The 19,488-nt window shown below is 35.4% G+C and overlaps 1 protein-coding gene across 9 annotated transcripts in view; it reads left to right on the top strand.

The window, feature by feature from the left end:
• The window catches only part of CNTLN (centlein), a 325,461-nt gene that overhangs the window by 272,767 nt on the left and 33,206 nt on the right, over window positions 1-19,488 (top strand). For 8 of the 9 annotated variants that reach the window (XM_087444645.1, XM_087444650.1, XM_087444651.1 and 5 more), the window contains 4 exons: window positions 2,653-2,750; window positions 4,469-4,595; window positions 5,973-6,110; window positions 6,654-6,839. In XM_087444645.1, the coding sequence (XP_087300771.1) occupies window positions 2,653-2,750; window positions 4,469-4,595; window positions 5,973-6,110; window positions 6,654-6,839 (549 nt within the window). Of the gene's footprint in view, window positions 1-2,652; window positions 2,751-4,468; window positions 4,596-5,972; window positions 6,111-6,653; window positions 6,840-7,505; window positions 7,626-19,488 lie in introns of all 9 variants that reach the window. The other variant, XM_087444653.1, reaches the window with a different exon arrangement.

Consider the following 19,488-nt stretch of genomic DNA (forward strand, 5'->3'; position numbering starts at 1 on the left):
TGAGATTAGAACAAAAGCCATCTGGCTCCAGAGCTCATTCCCTTACTTAATACACTCTGCCAATTTTAAAAAATATTTTAAAAGCTTAGATAGGAAGGCTCTAACCAGGATGGATTCTTACCGTTGTGACGTCTTTGAAATATGTGTTTTACTCCAGATGTGAAGTCATGCTGCAGGAAGTATTGTGTAGTAGGAAATGGAAAAAGGGTCAGAGGACCTCAGTTTTGATCACTCTTTGTCCACTGACTTCTTGTGGGACCTGATGGAGGAAATCACTTAACTTCTCCAGAGGTCTAAAGCAGGGATACCTTTCTACCCACTTCATAAGGATATTTGAGGATCAAATCAAATAACTGTGAGACTTAGAGATTCTGACAAAAGAATATATCAAACTGGTATTGTTTTATTTATTATAATTCAGTAATCCCTCAATTATCCAGAAGTCAGTTACAGCATTTTCAGCCACATAAAATAACAGCCATAAGTCAAATAACAGAAAAGAATCAAACAGCTATCGTAAAATCCACTTAATTTTTTCCATTGAAGATACTGACAGGCTTCATTTACTGCCTGTTGTCTGTTATTTTAAATACAGCTATAATAAGTTTATTTATTTAAACTTCTCAGCAGAAAACCCTTCAAAAGCAGCAGATTAGAAGTATGCATATTTAGGGACAGGATGATTGTTTTTAGGCAGGAATATTGACAGAAACAAGAAATTATGACCAACAGACTGACAGAGAGAAAAAGAAAATATAAAAATGTTAAGGTAAAAATAGAAAATTAGAAAAACAGCGGTGTGGGACCATTTAGGTAGGGGTAAGTAGCCATTTTTATCATAATAGTTCCTAGAGGCATCACTGTATAATGATATAGTGATACTATAATAGATGTAGTAATGTATATAATTAATACAGTGATAATATTTATAATATAATATCACTATATTAAAGTATCACTATTAGCTAATAATTGTGGATGTTCATATTTCTAAATGAATGAACAGTCATTCCAGAAAGCATTTAAGATTAATGATTAAAGCAAAAGCTTCAATTATCTGGTAAATTTACTGGTGTGTAACATCTTATTCTGGCAGTGCTAGAAATAAGACACTACATCACTGTAAACATGTAAAATATGGTGGAAATTTAGATTGCATTACACAAACATTTAGTCAAAAATTTTAACATTCAGTACGGTTGCCGTGTTGAGCTAGCCTTGGGTTTTTAAGAAAATTAATATATTTAATGTAAAAATTAAAATTATTTAAAATTTTTTATTTACATATGCTATACCAACAAGATATTTAAAGTCTGTCTAATGAATTTGACTCATATTTACATTGTGTGATTAATGGTTTCATCTTTTCAGATGTACATTTTTTTAGCATTTGTCAGTCAAACCTGGGAACAGTTCCAATAGAAGCAATTGATTGTAGTTAATAGAAAGATTAGCGAAATTCTGAATATGTTTAAAGCTATAATATTTTATTCTATTTATATTAGTTTAATATTTTTAAATTTAACAAATGAATTAATGTATGTCAACACTATCTTGTAGGTGGAAAACTAAAATATCAAAAAGACTAAGTGATGTCTCATATTATGTGTTTACTTCGAACTTGAGTGAAAATTGAAACTTAGGTGTCCTAACACTCTGGTTACTACCTCTGGCTCCTGGACTGTGCAGACACAAAGCTATTCTGCTTTGAAAAACCAATAATTATATATAAATACTTTAATAATAAATAGTATTATTAATAAGTTCAGGAAGTAAGGAAGTATTCAGTATTCATAAGATTCTCTGTCAGTCTTCTATTACTGTCTAACAAACTATCCTAAAATGCAGCAGCTTAAAACAACAGCAGTTTACTGTTTCTCATGATCCGGTGGGTTGACTATCCAGTTCTTATAGCACTCTCCTCTGGGTTCTCACATGCCTGCATTCTTCTAAACCAAGGATTTACCTGGGTTGGGAGGACCAGGATAACCTCACTCACAAACCTGGCAGTTGGTCTGCTCGCTGTCTGCTGGGGCACCTCAGTACTCCTCCACATGGCCGTTCTTCTGTGTTGCTTGCAAGGTGATCCCAGGGCAATATTCCAAGAGTGCAGAGGTGCATGCTACGAGGATTTAGGCCGAGGATCTGGTACTTGCACAGCGTCATTTCGGCCACATTCTTTTTGGTCAAAGCAAATCACAGGCCAGACCATATTCAAAGAGTTGGGAGATGGATTCCACCTCTTGGTGGGAGGGACAGCAAAGCATTTGTGACCATATTTAGTCTGTTACAGGTCCAGCATTAGTTTTTTAGTGATCGTATTAAACCATTAAAATAGTTAAGTAATTACATACACATTTACATATTACGAAGACAGTCTGTATTTCCCATAAATGTATTTTGGGCGTGTACTCTTTGCAATTGTTATATGATTACATTCCTCTATGGTTTTGGCCATGTTATAAATTTTAGTATACTGTAGTATTTCTACTAGAACATATAAAATAAAGCATTTAAAAATATTAAAATGTTCATTTTAATTATAACCATAATTATTGCAAATTTATTGCTGTTCCTGAGAATGAGTATTTTTAGATTGCTTTCGACCAAGATTGAAAGGTGTATTTGAATTTATGTGTATTTTTAATCTAGAATGCAACTAACGAACTTACTAAACAGTCATCAAACGTGAAGTCTCTGAAAGTTGAACTCCTAGCAAAAGAAGAACACATAAAGGAAATGCATGAAAAGTATGTTCTTTGTATTTTTATCCATTGTATTTGGTGCCACCTAGTGGCAGTTAACTCTATTAAACGTGGCACTCCAAGAAAATACCAGCATGTTAAAAATTGCATTTTCTTTCCTTAGTTCATGTTTAGGCCTACATAAGATAAAATTTTAAGGAATATTATATAAAGTGTGGTTGATGGCAAGTTAATTACTTTTTTATAATTAGAGTAAGAATATTATAGTTAGATTTTCCTTCTTAGAGTAAGCATATTTAATTTTAAATATATGTAAATTAATGGCCCGAAGACTATGAACAAAAAACTTTAGAATATGGTAATTATTTGACCAAAGATGTATGTGTAGGTTGATCCTCACATTGGATTTAATGCCTAAGCTTACAAAGCTAAGGTGGAAACAAAGGAGAGTTTTGTTTGTACTTAAAATAACTGGAGAGTTATGAAAGTTTATACTTTATGTGTTTATTAGTAAAAGGGGTTTAAAATATTCTATCTCCCTGAGTTAGAATTATTTTCTTTCTATATCTCTTATAAATGTGCTAGAGCTTAGAGGTGATAACATATTCAGCTAGAATCCAGTCTGTCATTGATAATTTAAGATATATGTATCTCATATACATACATGTATACCACATTATAAGTGAAGAGCACTTAAAAGTGATATTAATATGTAATACTATTAAACAAAAAGACTGGTTAATTTTTTAAAGATTTTATTTTATTTATTTTCCCCCCCAAAGCCGCAGTAGAGAGTTGTATGTCATAGCTGCACATCCTTCTAGTTGCTGTATGCGGGACTCGGCCTCAGGATGGACGGAGAAGTGGTGCCTCGGTGCGCACCCGGGATCCGAACCCGGGCCACCAGCATCAGAGCGCGCGCACTTAACCACCAAGCCACAGGGCTGGCCCTAATTTTTTAAACAGAATGTTTTGAAGTTTATTTATTAGATGAAGAGGCAGTCTTGCTGACTGTGTAACAGTGAGGGCTATAGAGAAATGTTCTTTGAATCTTGGCTTCTCTACCTGCTAGCTCAGTGCCTCAATTTAATAGTATGAGCTCATAAAGTTCTGATGAGGATTAAATGAGTTAGTGCACGTAAAGCTCTTATAACAGTGACTGGCACATAGTAAGCACTTGGTAAATGTTAGCTCTTGTTGTTATAGAAGTAATAGTGACAGTGGTTGTCACTGCATCTACACCTAATATGGTAGTAACTCAAACTAAACTGAAATGTCAGTTCAGTTGTAAGTGACATTAAATTAGACGATATCATGCCTAATTTTAGTGTCATTACATGATAATATAAGATTTTATATTTGTTTATTAAAGTACAGAATTGTTTTTTATCAGTGTTATGTTTTTTGATGATCTCTAAATATCACTTGGATTTTTCTTAGTAATACGAGAAGGTAATTTAAATATAATAATTTTAAGTTTTCATATATTTTATTAATCTTTCTCAGTTCTATTTTTTTATGTTTTAATGCATATGTATATAACACTATAGTTACCAAGGCACAACAGGATTATAGATTTTACAAGTTCTCAAAATATCAATAGAGCAATATTTTATCTCATGCAATTATTTTATTAATTTGCAATTTCACTAATATCAGGTAGCATTTAAAAATTAAAGGTATGTATAAAATTGGATAATATATAAGATATCATTATTGTTATTTTTTATCACTCTTGATAAAATGTCTTTTTCCCTTTCAAGGATGTCTCGAATGGAGAGGGATGTAACCATGAAAAGACATTTGATAGAGGACTTGAAATTTCGACAGAAAGTAAATTTGGAAAGTAATGAGAGTATTAATGAAATGTTAGAAAATCTTGAAAAAAAGGTATTGACTTTTATGTTCGCTGGCATTAAAAAAATCACATCCCTTTGTATTTACCTTCTTAATTCAAATATTCAATCTTAATAAATTTATAGAAAGTATTCATAGAATATATGTATATTATTACATAATTACATTATTTGCTCTGAAAGTATGTTATTAGTTTTAAAATTCAAGCCTTCAAAATCTTATATATAATATAGCCACACATTCTCTTTATATGTGAACATACTATGAGAAGATAATCAAGTTTAATTTTAAAAATCTTTAATATTTCTGGGACACATAATTACATTTTATTCAGCATTTTTTTAAATTTAAAATTGCAGTTTATAATGATAGAATCAAGCATATATTTTTAAATTAAATAAGTGATAACCAAACACTATCAGAAGTTCTTTACAATGTATACTTACCACAGTTTTTTAAGTGTACTTTTTCTTTGTATACACTTACTTCAGTGACTTAGGAAGAGAGCTGTATTTAAAATAGTTGTGTAACATCTAACCCCAAAGTAGAAATCAGCAATTTGCTGACTAAGAGATACTTTTTGTTTAAAAAAAAAAGGGGGCGCTATTTGCACAACTCATAAGGCAGCTCGTGCTTTGGCATTCACTAAATGTTATCCACTCCAGAGAAAACATCTCCCTTACCTTCCTTGTTGGAAATAAAAATGTAAGTATGTGTTAGCTCAAATGGATTTGAGAGAGAAAATTTTACATAAGCAAGACAAATGCATATGGATTTTCTTTCTCTTTTTCCACCACACACCCACATAAATTATAATTGCTTCCTATAGATTTTTTTCAATGTTATCCTTTAAATTTTGCTCATTTTTTAACTTCAATAATCATTTCAGATATAGTCTTAGAGTCTTTGTATAAGTAATTACATATCTTTAGTGGCACTAAACAGAAAAAGAAAAACTATTTCCTTTGTTATTCTTTTAAATGTATAATAAATATGTTGTATTACTACTTAATTTTGCCCTAAAAAGTACATGTTATACTGGAGACTACAACTCAAAGTTATCTATAACTTGGCTTGTTTAAGAATCAAAAACAAGCATCTTCTGCTTAAGAAAGTTTAGGTTAGTAATTAAAGGAAATGTAGTTAAAATTAAGATTGTGTTATTAGGTGGAAGACTAAACGTATCAGTATTCATACTTTTTTGTGTGATTTTTGGTATGCTATTGATTAAGGATTGTTAGTCTCATTCATAATATGAGTTCTACTAATCTTATTATATTTGATATCATTTGTGAGAAAATAAGTGAAATGAGACTTATTCATGCGTTCATTTGGTTTCTGTTGAAACAAATACAGTGTACCACTAGAATGCCTTTACCAATAATAATTACCTTTATGCTTTTGCTGTAGGTGAAAACATTAACCGAGGAGTGCTCCAACAAGAAGGTATCAATTGATTCACTAAAGCAAAGACTTAGTGTTGCTGTAAAAGAGAAGTCACAGTATGAACAGATGTATCAGAAAACTAAAGAGGAATTAGAAAAAAAGGTATGCTTTTAGGACATTTTAGCTTAGAGATGGAATATAACAATGTCTTTTTCATTTTTAAAGTTGTCATTTTTTTCTCCCCAAAACTATTATGAGCTACTTAAATGTTTCAGATCCTGCAAAGAACATTTATGTCTCTGCTTGAAACACTAAAAATTTAACATTAAAGGTAATACTGTATCAGAGAAACAGATTTTGTGTCTTGATAATTTCTTATAAATGAAAACTGTTGTTAAGAATTGGCACAAGTGGATATAAATTTTTAGGGCCATCTAAACTTATAAACTAAATATTTCCATTTAATATTTGAGATCTTTTGGTCTAAAATAGCTTCCTTGTCTTTAATGGTTTATAATTTTTAAAAAGCATAAACCAATTTTGATGATAAATGTATGAGAATATATGGCCTCACCAGTGGTGCGGCGGTGCGCGCCCGGGATCCGAACCCGGGCCATCAGCAGCAGAGCGCACGCACTTAACCGCTCCACCACAGGGCCTGCCCCAGGAAATATTTTTGTGTGTGTGATTACTGGTTTTTTGCAGGATCTCAAGCTGAATCTCCTAGCATCGAAAATAAATGAGACTGAATCTGCCATGGCAGAAATTGAAACAGCAGCATCTAAGCATCTTCAAGGATTAGCGTTGCAAAGTGAGCAGGCCCTAGAAGGTGCGCAGAAGAAGTTGCTCTTAGCCAATGAGAAAGTGGAAGAGTTCACCATATTTGTGAAGGTTTGGATTATTCGTGCTTTACTAACTTGTACTTTACGTCAAGCAGAGTAGGCAGTGGCCTACTTCAGATGATTTGGGGAATACTTTGAAGTTTCTTTCTGCTTCCCTAAACCACAAAGCATCTTCTCCCCTACTTGCCACATCCTTCAAAATTTCTCTATAAAAGATTTGTTTTTATAGCTTGTTTAAAATTTTCCATGCTATTATTAATATTCTGTTTCTTAATGTCAATTTAGTTATGAAATTGTAGTAATCACATCATCAAGGCTGGTTTTAAGAGGAAAGAATTAAGTCATTTCCACTCTATTCTCCATTTGAAAATCATCTAAGCAAGAAAAGCAACCAGAAACTTGTTCCATGTTCATTAAACCTAGGAGATATCTGAACCCCAAGCCACAACCCATCAAGACATGGAATGGATGGAGGAATGATAGATGATTTAGCAGAACAAAAGGAAGACAAACAGAAGTGCCCACAAAGGGAGTACTATCTAGAAATTATCTGACAGCTGAAAAACCCCAGAAAGGCTGAGGAATTGGCTGCACAAGGCACCACCAAAGCTGAGGGTGATGGAGAGGGGCAGACATAGGGCTAAAACAGGTGCTTTATTTGAAAGTGTTTCTAGAGAGCTTTTAGACCTCTGGTCTGTCCTTCTGCCCCATACAGACAGGCAGTATTCCTTCCTTAACCTTTCTGGAAAAACCGAGAAGGAGCAGCTCTGGTTTCAGAGATACCAGGCACAGCCTCCAAGAATCTGGTGGTTGCTCCACCCATTTTAATCCCACTGTGAGTTGTTTACACCTCTGTTTAGTGCCATTTATTCTGCCTTGTATTATAGTTAGCAAATGAATCCATCGCCACTAGATAGATTATGAGTTCCTTAAAGTCAAGGGCCTTGACTTTATTAATCTCTGCCTCCACAACGTGTACCATTAGTGCCTTGCAAAGAGTCGGCATGCGATAATGATCACTAATGAAATTAAATTTCCATTAGGAATGTGAAAGTTTAATGATAGTCCTTTTGGCCTTTAAAAATAAGAAAAACAGTTTTGATTGCAGTGGTAGAGTAACTGTTTACTTTCTCCCTTTACTCTCAAAATCGCAATGATTTTTTTTTTTTTTTTTTTGGTGAGGAAGACCGGCTCTGAGCTAACATCTATTGCCAATCCTCCTCCTTTTTTTTTTGTCCCCCCAAAGCCCCAGTAGATAGTTGTATGTCATAGTTGTACATCCTTCTAGTTGCTGTATGTGGGACGCGGCCTCAGCATGGCCGGAGAAGCGGTGTGTCGGTATGCGCCCAGTATCCGAACCTGGGCCACCAGTAGCGGAGCACGGGCACTTAACCGCTAAGCCGTGGGGCCGGCCGGCAATGTTCTTTTTTTCGACCAATCTCTGATGAGATTAAGTTCCTCATGTTACTTTTTCCTTCAGATGGCATGTATTATTAAAAACTGGCATATCATAGCAGTAGAAGTGTGCTTAAATATATAAAATATTTTCAACTTACGGCCTCTTTATAAAATGCAAGTTTAAATGTCCTCTGGAGTAAAATAACATCACCACTTACTGTCTCCTTTCCCAAATAACGCCACTATAATTTGAACCACTCAATTAGACTTAGCACACATGTATATATTTTAAAGTATATTATTTTATAAATATTAATATGCTAGCGTCCTCAAATTAGTTCCTTTGTTTCTTTTTTTTGGTTTTTCTCTAGATCAGTCAGTAGTTTAGCGTCTCTTAAGCCCCTAGTAAGGAAGGTCCTCTGCTCAACATAGAGTAGGATATTTTTAAATTTCCTTATCCCCTTGTGTATTGATCTTATTCATAAGAAATAACATTCCTGGGCTTATAGATTGAATATAAGATGGCAAATAACTGGATCTTATGTGTAATGCCATATTCTTCATTCCCCTAAAAATAGGAGCTTACAACATTATATGCCAGTGTTAGTAGTACCCCATTTAGAACAAATCCCTCACTTTGTTTCTTTGGAAATCATTTACCTTTGGAGTCTTCTCATTTTAAAAATATCTATAAAATGAATAGCATAAAATTTATCTCTTTCAACAAAGGTTTCAACTGGTGTAAAGTCAAACCAATAATGCTTGCCTCAGAGGACCCTAAGTGATTGCAGAGTATTAATTTTAGTAAACGTAATTTACCTTTTCCAGATTTAAAATGTCATTTCTTCCAAATGCTTGTTGAATAGTCTCACTGTTTAACTTATGGTAAGTGCTCTCATTGAATATTGTCATTATTTTACTCATGATGTAGAACTGTTTTTATTGTGACTTTGAGCTTCATAAACCTTTGTTTTCTTGTTTTATATTCAGCTTAGGGTTTTGTTTATTGCATTTTTAGCCAAGATATAAAATATGAAATATATAATTATAAGATTTATTCAAAATGCTAATTATTGTTTTTCTTGAAATATTCTTTGTGTTCTTTTTAAAAAGAAGAATTGATAACCAGAAGTTTTTAAAATAGAAAAATGAATTTTGTTACTAGATATCTGATTATTATAGAGTTGATGAAGTTTCATGCCCTTCATGATAATGTAATGGGTGTCCTTCTTCACATAAAGTAGTTTAGCAAAAGTTTCCTTTTAAAAAACAAACTTTTGGGGCCGGCCCGGTGGCACGAGCGGTTAAGTGCGCACGCTCCACTGCGGCAGTCTGGGATTCGTCGGTTCGGATCCTGGGCGCGCACCAACGCACTGCTTGGCAAGCCATGCTGTGGCGGCATCCCATATAGAGTGGAAGAAGATGGGCACGGAGGTTAGCCCAGGGCCAGTCTTCCTCAGCAAAAAAAGAAGAGGATTGGCAGATGTTAGCACAGGGCTGATCTTCCTCACAAAAAAGAAGAAAAAAAACTTTTTATTTATGTCCAAGGATGTAAATGATATTTAATGATAAAGTGAGTATCTAATCTCTGGTTGTTCACAAGTGACATATTGATTCTTCATATTTTTTACCAACAATGATATATTAAATGTTTTAATAGATAAATTCAGGATTGCTGTGGTTTCATGGCTTTTTAATTTGAGTAGTATATTAAAGATTCTATAATAGGGAAAGATAACAGATATGGATAAACTATTTTTAGTACTCTTTGAGAGTACTAAAATTTTCCACTTTGTTTCAGTGTGGTATTTCTATTGCCTGCATTAGAATCAGCTGATTCTATTGCATTTAAATAAAAATGTACAATTTGGGCCCGAATTTATTCCATCAAAATCTCAGTTGGGGTACCACCCAATAATCTGCATTTATCAAGTTAGCTATGTGATTATTATGCATAATATAGTTTTAAAAACACTGCCTTAAAGTGTTTTTGTGAATTGAATTAAATAACAAAATATATGTCAGTCTGGGATTTAATAGCACCCCATACCACTCATGACTTCTCATGGTAATTTGACATTTGTTTTTCTTAATTGTGTTTTAGGGCCAATGTGTAGTTGATCCTGGCACTACTTCTGCTGCTTAATCTATTTCTCTAAATAAAGGGCCACCAGCAAATTAATGTCAAAACCAGAAGCATTGGCAAAGACTGGATATTTAGGTCTGGGGAATGAGGTTACTATCATCCTTGTCTTCCTCGCACAGATGACCCTAGAACTAGGCAGAAATGCTCAGGAGCCACCATCTGAGGCAACATACCATCAGTGACATCCTGAATCCTCCTACCTTGGATCAAAGCTTCCATTTTTTTAAAAATTTAAGACCTTCTATAATTTGACCCTATCCTGCTTGGAATCTAACCTTCTTTCCCACTACTCACCAACTTTTGCCCACATTGTGTTCAGTCCTGCCTTTACTCAAGTTCTCTCACTTGATATGCCCTTCCCTCTTTGCTCTTTGCTCTAAATCCTTCAGATTTAGCTCAGTGCCTTCCTCTTTCCTGAATCCTTTCTTCAGCTCTGTGGTTAAGAGGAAAGAGCCCTACTCTGCACTTGCTAGTTATGTTATCTCAGGCAAGTGACTTAAGCCTCTGTGCCTCAGTTTCCCCATCTATAGAATGAGTATCAATGGAACATACTTGAGGCGAGGTTTTAAATAAGTCACGTTGATAGAGGTCAAAACATTGCCCAATATACTGGAAGTGCTATCTAAGTGTCAGCTAGTAGTAGTAGTGGTAGTGCTAGTGGTAGTAATAGTAGTTGTATAGCTCTTATTTATCTCATGAATATTTATTGTATGTACCATTTAAATTACCATACAACCATAAACTCTTGTATTTTTCTTTTGTTTCAGGTAGATTATAGCCAATTTGAAGGCAGGGACATTGTCATTCATTATTCCTAAAGTAGTAGCACATAATAGGGCTCATTAAATTCTGGAGGAATTGATTTTATATCTGCTTCATGAATGGAACTGGACACCTAGTCACTGCTCAGATTGAAAACTCTGTGAAGGCAAGAGCTATGCACGTTCTGTAACGAGCACTGTTGAAGAATGTACGTAGTTCCTACATGGGGAACATTATGATCACCAGGACTCATTCTGTGCTAAGCTTATTAGAGTATCATGTACACAAAACTACTTAATAAATATTAGTAGTAGTATTAATAGTAATAATGTTTGTTCTGGCCCTGTTGTGGAATCTCTGTTCCCTTTAGTCTTTTCATTTATTCATAGGGCACAACAAGATTATAGAAGAGGTGGAGTGGCCATCTGTTCTAGATCTAGTCTTGAATATAGAATTTTGCCCTGGGGTGAAATCAAGTGCTTTGAGCATCTGGGCTGGATATATGTGGCAGAGCTGAGGCGCTGAATTCTCCTAATAACTGAATAAAACACACAAGGGAAATTTCTAGAAGTATTTGCTCGGTTTGATTGAGCCCTGATATAGGCTTGTTAATGTGTTTGTATGTGAGAGTCATATGCCAAATTCCGTCTTCTCAATGTTTTTTGTTAGCTATAAAATAAATACCAGCCAAAGAACGACATTTAGCTGGAAGCTTAAATCATTTAATTATCAGTATGTACTTGCTTTGGCAAGATTTAGTAAGATGTTTTGGGCATATAAATTTCTGGCTTCCTTAGTGAGAACATTTGTGGAGCGTTATAATTTTATTTTTATATGTATGATTGTTAATACTTTGACACTGATCTACTCTCTTAATTATGATTTTTTCTGTTCTTTTTTCCAACTTTATTGAGATATAATTGACATAATAACAGTGTATAAGTGTAAGGTGTACAATGTGATGATTTGATACATGTATATATTATGAAATGTCTACCACAATAAGGTTAGTTAACACATCCTTCACCTCACATAATTACCATTTTATTGTTGTTGTTATGGTGAGGACATTTAAAGTCTATCTCATAGCAACTTTCAAGTGTACAATATAGTATTGTTAACTGTAATCACTATGCTATACATTAGATCCCTGGATTCCTCTTATCACTGGAGGTTTGTACCCTTTAATCAACATCTCTTTTCCCCCACCCTTCAGCCCCTGGAAACCACTGGTCTACTCTCTGCTTCTATGAGTTTGGCTTTTTTAGATTCCACATATACATGAGATCATAAAGTATTTGCCTTTCTCTATCTGACTTATTGCACTTAGCATAATGCCTTCAAGGTCCGTCCATGTTGTTGCAAATGGCAAGATTTCCTTCCTTTTTATGGCTGAATAATATTCCATTGTATATATATACCACATTTTCTTTGTCCATTCATCCATCAATGGACACTCAGGTTGTTTCCACGTCTTGGCTGTTGTTAATAATGCTGCAATGAACATGCGAGTGCAGACATCTCTTTGAGATACTGATGTCATTTCTTATGGATATATACCCAGAAGTGGAATTGCTGGATCATATGGTAGTTCTATTTTTAATTTTTTGAGGAACCTCTGTACTATTTTCCATAGTGGCTATACCAATTTACATTCCCACCAGCAATGCACAAGTCTTCCCTTTTTTCCACATCCTCACCAGCATTTGTTATCTCTTGTCTTTTTGGTAATAGCCATTCTAACAGATGTGAGGTGATATCTCATCATGGTTTTGATTTGCATTTCTCTCATGATTAATGAGGTTCAGCACCTTTTCATGTACTTGTTGGCCATTTGTATGTGTTCTTTGGAAAAATGTCTATTCGGGTCCTTTGCCTATTTTTAAATTGGATTATTTGGGGTTTTGCTGTTGACTTGTATGAGCTGTATATAGTTTGAAGTCAGGAAGTGCAGTGCCTCCAGCTTTGTTCTTTCTCAAGATTGCTTTGGCTCTTCCAGGGTCTTTTGTGGTTCCATACAAATTTTAGAATTGTTTTTTCTATTTCTGTGAAAAATGCCATTAGAATTTTGATAAGGATTGCATTGAATTTATAGATGGTTTTAGGTAGTATGGACATTTTAACAATATTAATTCTTCTGATCAACGAGCATGGGATATCTTTCCATTTATTCGTGTGTTTTGAATTTCTTTCATCAGTGTCTTACAGTTCTCAGTGCAGAGATCTTTCACTTCCTTGGTTAAGTTTATTCTGAATATTTTATTGTTTTGGTTGCTATTGTAAATAGGGTTGTTTTCTTTTATTTCTTTTTCAGATGCTTTGTCATTAGTGTATAGAAACACAACTAATTTTTGTTTGTTGATTTTGTATCCTGCAACTTTACTAAATTCGTTGGTTAATTCTAATAGTTTTTTTGGTGGAGTCTGTAGGATTTTCTGTATATAAGATCATGTCATGAGCAGACAGAGGCAATTTTACTTCTTTTTTTCTGATTTGGATGCCTTTTATTTATTTTTCTTGCCTAATTGCTCTAGTTAGGACCTCTAGTACAATGTTGACTGGGAGTGGTAAGAGTGAGCACCCTTGTCTTGTTTCTGATCTTAGAGGGAAAGCTTTCAACCTTTCACCACTAAGTATGATGTTAGCTGTGGGCTTATCATATATGGTCTTTATTACGTTGAGATATGTTTCTTCTAGACCCATTTTGATGAGAGTTTTTATCATGAAAAGGTGTTGAATTTTGTCCAGTGCTTTTTCTTCATCTATTGAGATGATCATATGATTTTTATCCTGCATTCTGTTAATGTAATATATCACATTTATTGATTTACATATGTTGATCCTTGCATCCCAGGGATAAATCCCAGTTGATCATGGCATATAATCCTTTTAATGTATTGTTGAATTTGGTTTGCTAGTATTTTGTTCAGAATTTTTGCATCTATATTCATCAGGGATATTGGCCTGTAGTTGTCTTTTCTTGTAGTATCCTTATCTGGCTTTGGTATCAGGGTAATGCTGGCCTCATAAAATGCTTGGCAGTGTTCTCTCTTCTTCAATTCTTTTGGAAGAGTTTGAGAAGGATTGACTTCAATTTTTCTTTAAATGTTTGGCAGAATTCACCTGTGAAGCCATCAAGTCCTGGGCTTTTCTTTGTTGGGAAGTTTTTGATGCTGATTCAATCTCTTTACTCATTATTGGTCTTTTCAGATTTTCTGTTTCTTCATGATTCAGTCTTAGTAGGTTGTGTGTTCTAGGAATTTATCCATTCCTTCTAGGTTGTCCCATTTATTGGCATATAATTGTTCATAGTAGCCTCTTATGATCCTTTGTATTTCTGTAGTATCAGCTGTAATGTCGTCTCTTTCATTTCTAATTTCATTACCTTGAGTCCTCTCTCCTTTTTTCTTGTTAAGTCTAGATAAAAGTTTATCTATTTTGTTTATCTGTTGAAAAAACCAGCTCTTAGTTTCGTTGATCTTTTCTATTATCTTTTTTTTATCTCTCATTTTTTTCCACTCTGTTTTTTTATTTCCTTCATTCTACCAACTTTGGGCTCAGTTTGTTCTTCGTTTTCTGTTTACTTGAGGTGTAAAGTTAGACTGTTTATTTGAGATCTTTCTTTTTGCTTAATGTAGGATCTCACATGGCAGTAGAGGCCAGTAGTGGGAGTCAGGCCAGTGGCATGCAAGTGCACCGTGCCAGCTGCAAGTGAGCCCAGTGATGCAGGCCAGTGAAAGGAGACAGGGCCAGATTGGGGCCCAGAAACAGCTGTGGGGGCCTACACTGTCAGCATGCAGTCCCGTCACTACAGGGTCTCACCACGGGCAGTTGTGTGTCACTGGAGGCCAGTGACAGGAATCAGGCCAGTGGTGTGCAGGTGCACAGCTGATGGAGTTAGCTCCAAGCGCACACACAGCAGTGGGGATCAACTGCAGGAGTCTAGGCTGGCATCTTGCACTTGTGCAGCTGCAGAGGCCAGGCTGGCTTGCAGTGCAGGTTGCAGGGCCCAGTGGGGGATGGGGAGCAAAGAGGGACTCAGGTGGCTGGCATCTGCAAAGGTGAAAACCTGCAGGGGGGAAGATGCAGTGATGAAATCTGTAGGGGTCCTTGGCAGCTATCTGGTCATTGGTTTCTTCAGCAGTGAAAGCTGTTGGGATCCTCTACAGAGCAGGCCACTGTGAACCATGGTTGCTCTCGCTTTGTGGCTGATATTGGTAGCCGCAGTCATTCTTCCTTGTTCCAAGCCATTTCTATACAGCTCAGCTTTGCCAGTCTCTGGGTGGAGTGACACTGAAGTGGGTCCTTCACATGCCCCAAAAGGCTGGGGAAGCTGGCTGCTCACCCCACTCTCCCTTTCCTAGCAAGGGGAACTCTTTCAAACCGGGGAGTTCCTTCTTGGTGTGAGCAGTGCCGGTGTGGGGGATGGGATGATGCAGGCAAAATGCAGCTGTGCTTCTTACCTTTGTGAGTGGTTATTCTCAGGTTTTTTGTTCCACTGTGTTGCTGAAGTTCTTAAGTGGACTCCTGAGCTCGACCAGAGCTATTTTTGTTCATGGGTAGCTGTGTAATGGTTGATCTTTGTTGGAGGATGGAGGCTGGGTCAGCTACTCTGCCATTTTGGTGATGTCAGTTCTTAATTATGATTTTTAAACAGTTTTATAATACAATCCAATTTGAATTAACTCTTTCCATCCTGTCATTGTATAAGAAAGGTAAATGACAGCTGTTTTTAGAGAAAAGTTCTTAATAAAAATATATTACTTAAGTAAGTGAACTTTAAAGTATGTAAATTATATCTTAATAAAGCTGTTTAAAAAGCTATTAAAAAAATACATTACTTTTCCAAGAAACTATGATGGTAGGGGTGACTCCAGATTATTTGAGTAGCCAGTTATCATCACAGTAATCTAATCTTACTGAAAAAAGTCTAATCCGTTCAAAATGATTCAGTGAAACTCAAAATTATTTGTAGTTAGCTAACACAGACAAAGACTCATTGATAAAGACTGGAAAACTAGATCTAATAAGACTAGAATGAAATAGCTTACTGTCTTTCTCCCTAACAGTATTGCTGGCTAGTTACAATAAGTTATATTATAATAATTGAAAAGTATAATGGCTTTAAGTTGAGATATAATCCAAGAAAGTATTCTTATTTTGAAAATGTACTCAGGAACAATTCCTAGCCCATTATACTTCAAGAATTGTAAGAAGGCTGACAAATTTTTAGACATTCAGTTAACATTTATTGAATGCTTATTTTGTGCCATACATTGTTTTTACTTTGAAAATAAGTGATAGCCAAGGACCATTATTAAACTGATGCAAATAGAGTGAAACTTTTTTAAGCTTCTAATGTTTTTTAGCATTGGAGTATTTAGAGAGTTTTGCACCGTTTTGGAGTTTTAAAGTTGGCTTAGAGAGGAACCGAGCAGATTTTGAACTGGTAAGAGAAGGCAATTTTGTAATGGATAGAAGGGAAGTAAAGATAAAAGCCAGGTGGAAGTAGCACCCAGAGCTGAAAACAGGCTGATTTGTTTAAAAAATAAAAAAGAGAGAGAGAGAGAAAAGTAAAGCTGAGACCCAGCATATGAACATAAGGCAAGTATGATCATATAAAAACAAGAACTTAACTTGGATATGTGGGTGGAAGGTAAAACATTTCAATGAACTTAGTGCAATGGAGACTCTACTATGTATCTGAAAGGTATAATTTGGAAGGGGAGAGGAATATTCAAACGTCATAAAGTATATTTCAACCAAATAACATAACATTTTCTAATAATAAAGGCATTTTTTCCCCCAAATACACCTATGCTGCTGTTAGCCAGCTAATGGCAACATTGCTAAAAACTACATATATCCTATTTCTTGAATGGCAATTCAAAGCATTTTGAATTTGGATGTCTGCAGTTGGCAGAAGTAAAAGGATTGAAACAATATTGATAATATGAATATTTATATAGGATTACTGCTTTTAAATGAGTAAACATCTACATCTATCCAATATTTTCCCTTTTTTTCCTACCAAATACTATAATTTAAAATTATAACATTTTTTAAAATTGAGATGTAATTCACATATAACATTATATTAGTTTTAGGTGTGCAATATAATGATTCAATATATGTATATATTGTGAAATGATCACCATAGTATCTCGTTAACATCCATCACCCACACATTGTTACAAAGTTTTTTTTCTTGTGATGAGAATTTTTAATAAAGGCATTTTAAATGAAAGTGTACAGGGTACATTGTTTAGTAACAGCACTGCCCATTATGGAAGCTACCTAATGTTGGTTGATTCTACTTAATTTAGGTACCTCTTTTTAATGGCACTTCAGTGGTGCTTGGGGGTGGATCCTGGAATCTCAGTATTATTCAACACTATTTAGAAATTTCTTTTGGGATGCTTAAGATTAAGAATTATTGAAATAGATCTCAGAAGCCTCTTGGAACATATAATCACCCATCCAAATCCCTTTGTACCTCCTTGTTGAAGGTTAGTCATATAGCTTTTCACCTGGCTCACAGTCTTTCTCTCCAACACGATTCTATTATGATGTTGGGTGACCTCATATCTATGCAGGTCATCCAACACCCTGGCCTCTCAATTCTTGAGCATCTTCAATTGCAGTGATTAGTCTCATGTTCATACCCCTGATCCACAGTTCTTAACTAAGGAATTATCACCCACCTTAGGGAGCATATGGAAATGTGTATGAGGGCTTTGGATTGTCATATTGACTGGGAGATGCTACTGACATTCAATGCCCAGGATCCAGGGATGCTAAACATCCTACACTGTGAAGTTTCGTCCCACATGGGGGAAAACTGTCGTCTCCAAAATACCGAAAGTGTCCCCGTTAGGAAACATTACTCTTGGCCTTGTCCTTACCAATAACTGCAGTGACTTCAAAAATCTCCACTTCTAGCATCTTATTATCTTACCACTATTTCCTCTTGTACTCATACTCCAACAATTCTTTGACATGATTATAACTTGAAATTCATTGGCCTTACCACTTTTTCACAAATTATTACCACCCTCCTTCTCATTATGCCCTCCCTTCCCCTCATGCAGTAAGGATTCCATGTTCTATCATGGTCACTTTTTACATATATCCTCAGTCTCCTCATCTGTCGCTCTGTCATAGTCATATGGAAAAAATCCAAGCCTAGTTTATTTTGAATCTCTACCCACTTTCCACCTGGACCCAAGCAGCTGAGTGTGTCTAAAGAAAAACACAACCATGCCAATTGGTCTTAATTTAAATTAATAACCAAGAACTTCAGGTGAAACTTCATCACTATGTGATAAGCCTGTTATATTTTCCCAGTGCATTCAGCCTCTGAGTTTCTTAAGCAGTCCTTTCTCCTATCTTCCCAAACCTCCAGCATCTACCCGCTCCTTAGCTCCTCAATCTCAGCTCCTTATTTCATTGAGAAAACGGAAGCAGCCTGAAGAAAATTTCCTTTTTCTCGTTACCAAGCCTACCACCCGTCAGAATCTGTACTTCTCCCACCCTTGCTTCCCTTACAGTGTTCTCTGTCTCCGGATTTGTTTTTTCACCAGTCATCCAGATGGTAAGTCCCCAAACCTGGAGTCATCCTTGTCTCTTCTCTTTTTCTCACCTTGCATTTCTAATTCTTCATCAAATCCTCTCTGCTATTGTTTGAAAATAGATCCAGATTTCCACTGCACCTCACCATTGCTACTGTCCTGGTCCAGGTTATCATCATCTCTTGCTTGTACCTCTGCATTCCTCTCCTGGCTAGTCTCCCTCTTCAGCTCTTGTTCCAGACAGTCTTTTCTCCATACAGTGGTCAGAATTATCCTTTTAAAACAGAAAACATATCCTGTCACTTCCTTGCTCAAAACTGTCTCATGACTCCTCATTACATAATAAAATGAAAAGTCTTCACTGCCCTACAAGGCTTCCATGATCAGTCTTGTCATTATTTCTGTGACTTCACTTTCTTGTGCTTCTTTTTAGCCATACTCACTTTCTTGCTGTTTCTTGAATACTGCAAGCCATCTTCTCTCTCAAGGTCTTTGCCCTCTTCCTCCGTGTATTCAAATAGCTTATCTTCCCTTCTTCAGGTCTATCTGCCTGAATAAGACCCTGTCAATCTTTAGAACATATGAAACAATAGAAAACAAGGAAGCTAATAAAACCTACAGTTAAATCTAAATAATTATTGACTTTAATGATTACAGTACTAGAAGTGGGAGGAGTGGGTTGGTTGGAAGAGTTAAGTTTCTTTTTTGCTTTGTTGGAACATCTGGAGGATTAGGAACTCTAGATATTGATTGAAAACATCATATTAAATATATGTTCAAAAGGTTTAAAGGTGACTACGAGAGTATAAACAGAGTATTTA

This window comes from Ceratotherium simum, chromosome 20 (assembly GCF_057802395.1).
Source record: "Ceratotherium simum simum isolate JZ-2026a chromosome 20, ASM5780239v1, whole genome shotgun sequence".
NCBI lineage: Eukaryota > Metazoa > Chordata > Mammalia > Perissodactyla > Rhinocerotidae > Ceratotherium > Ceratotherium simum.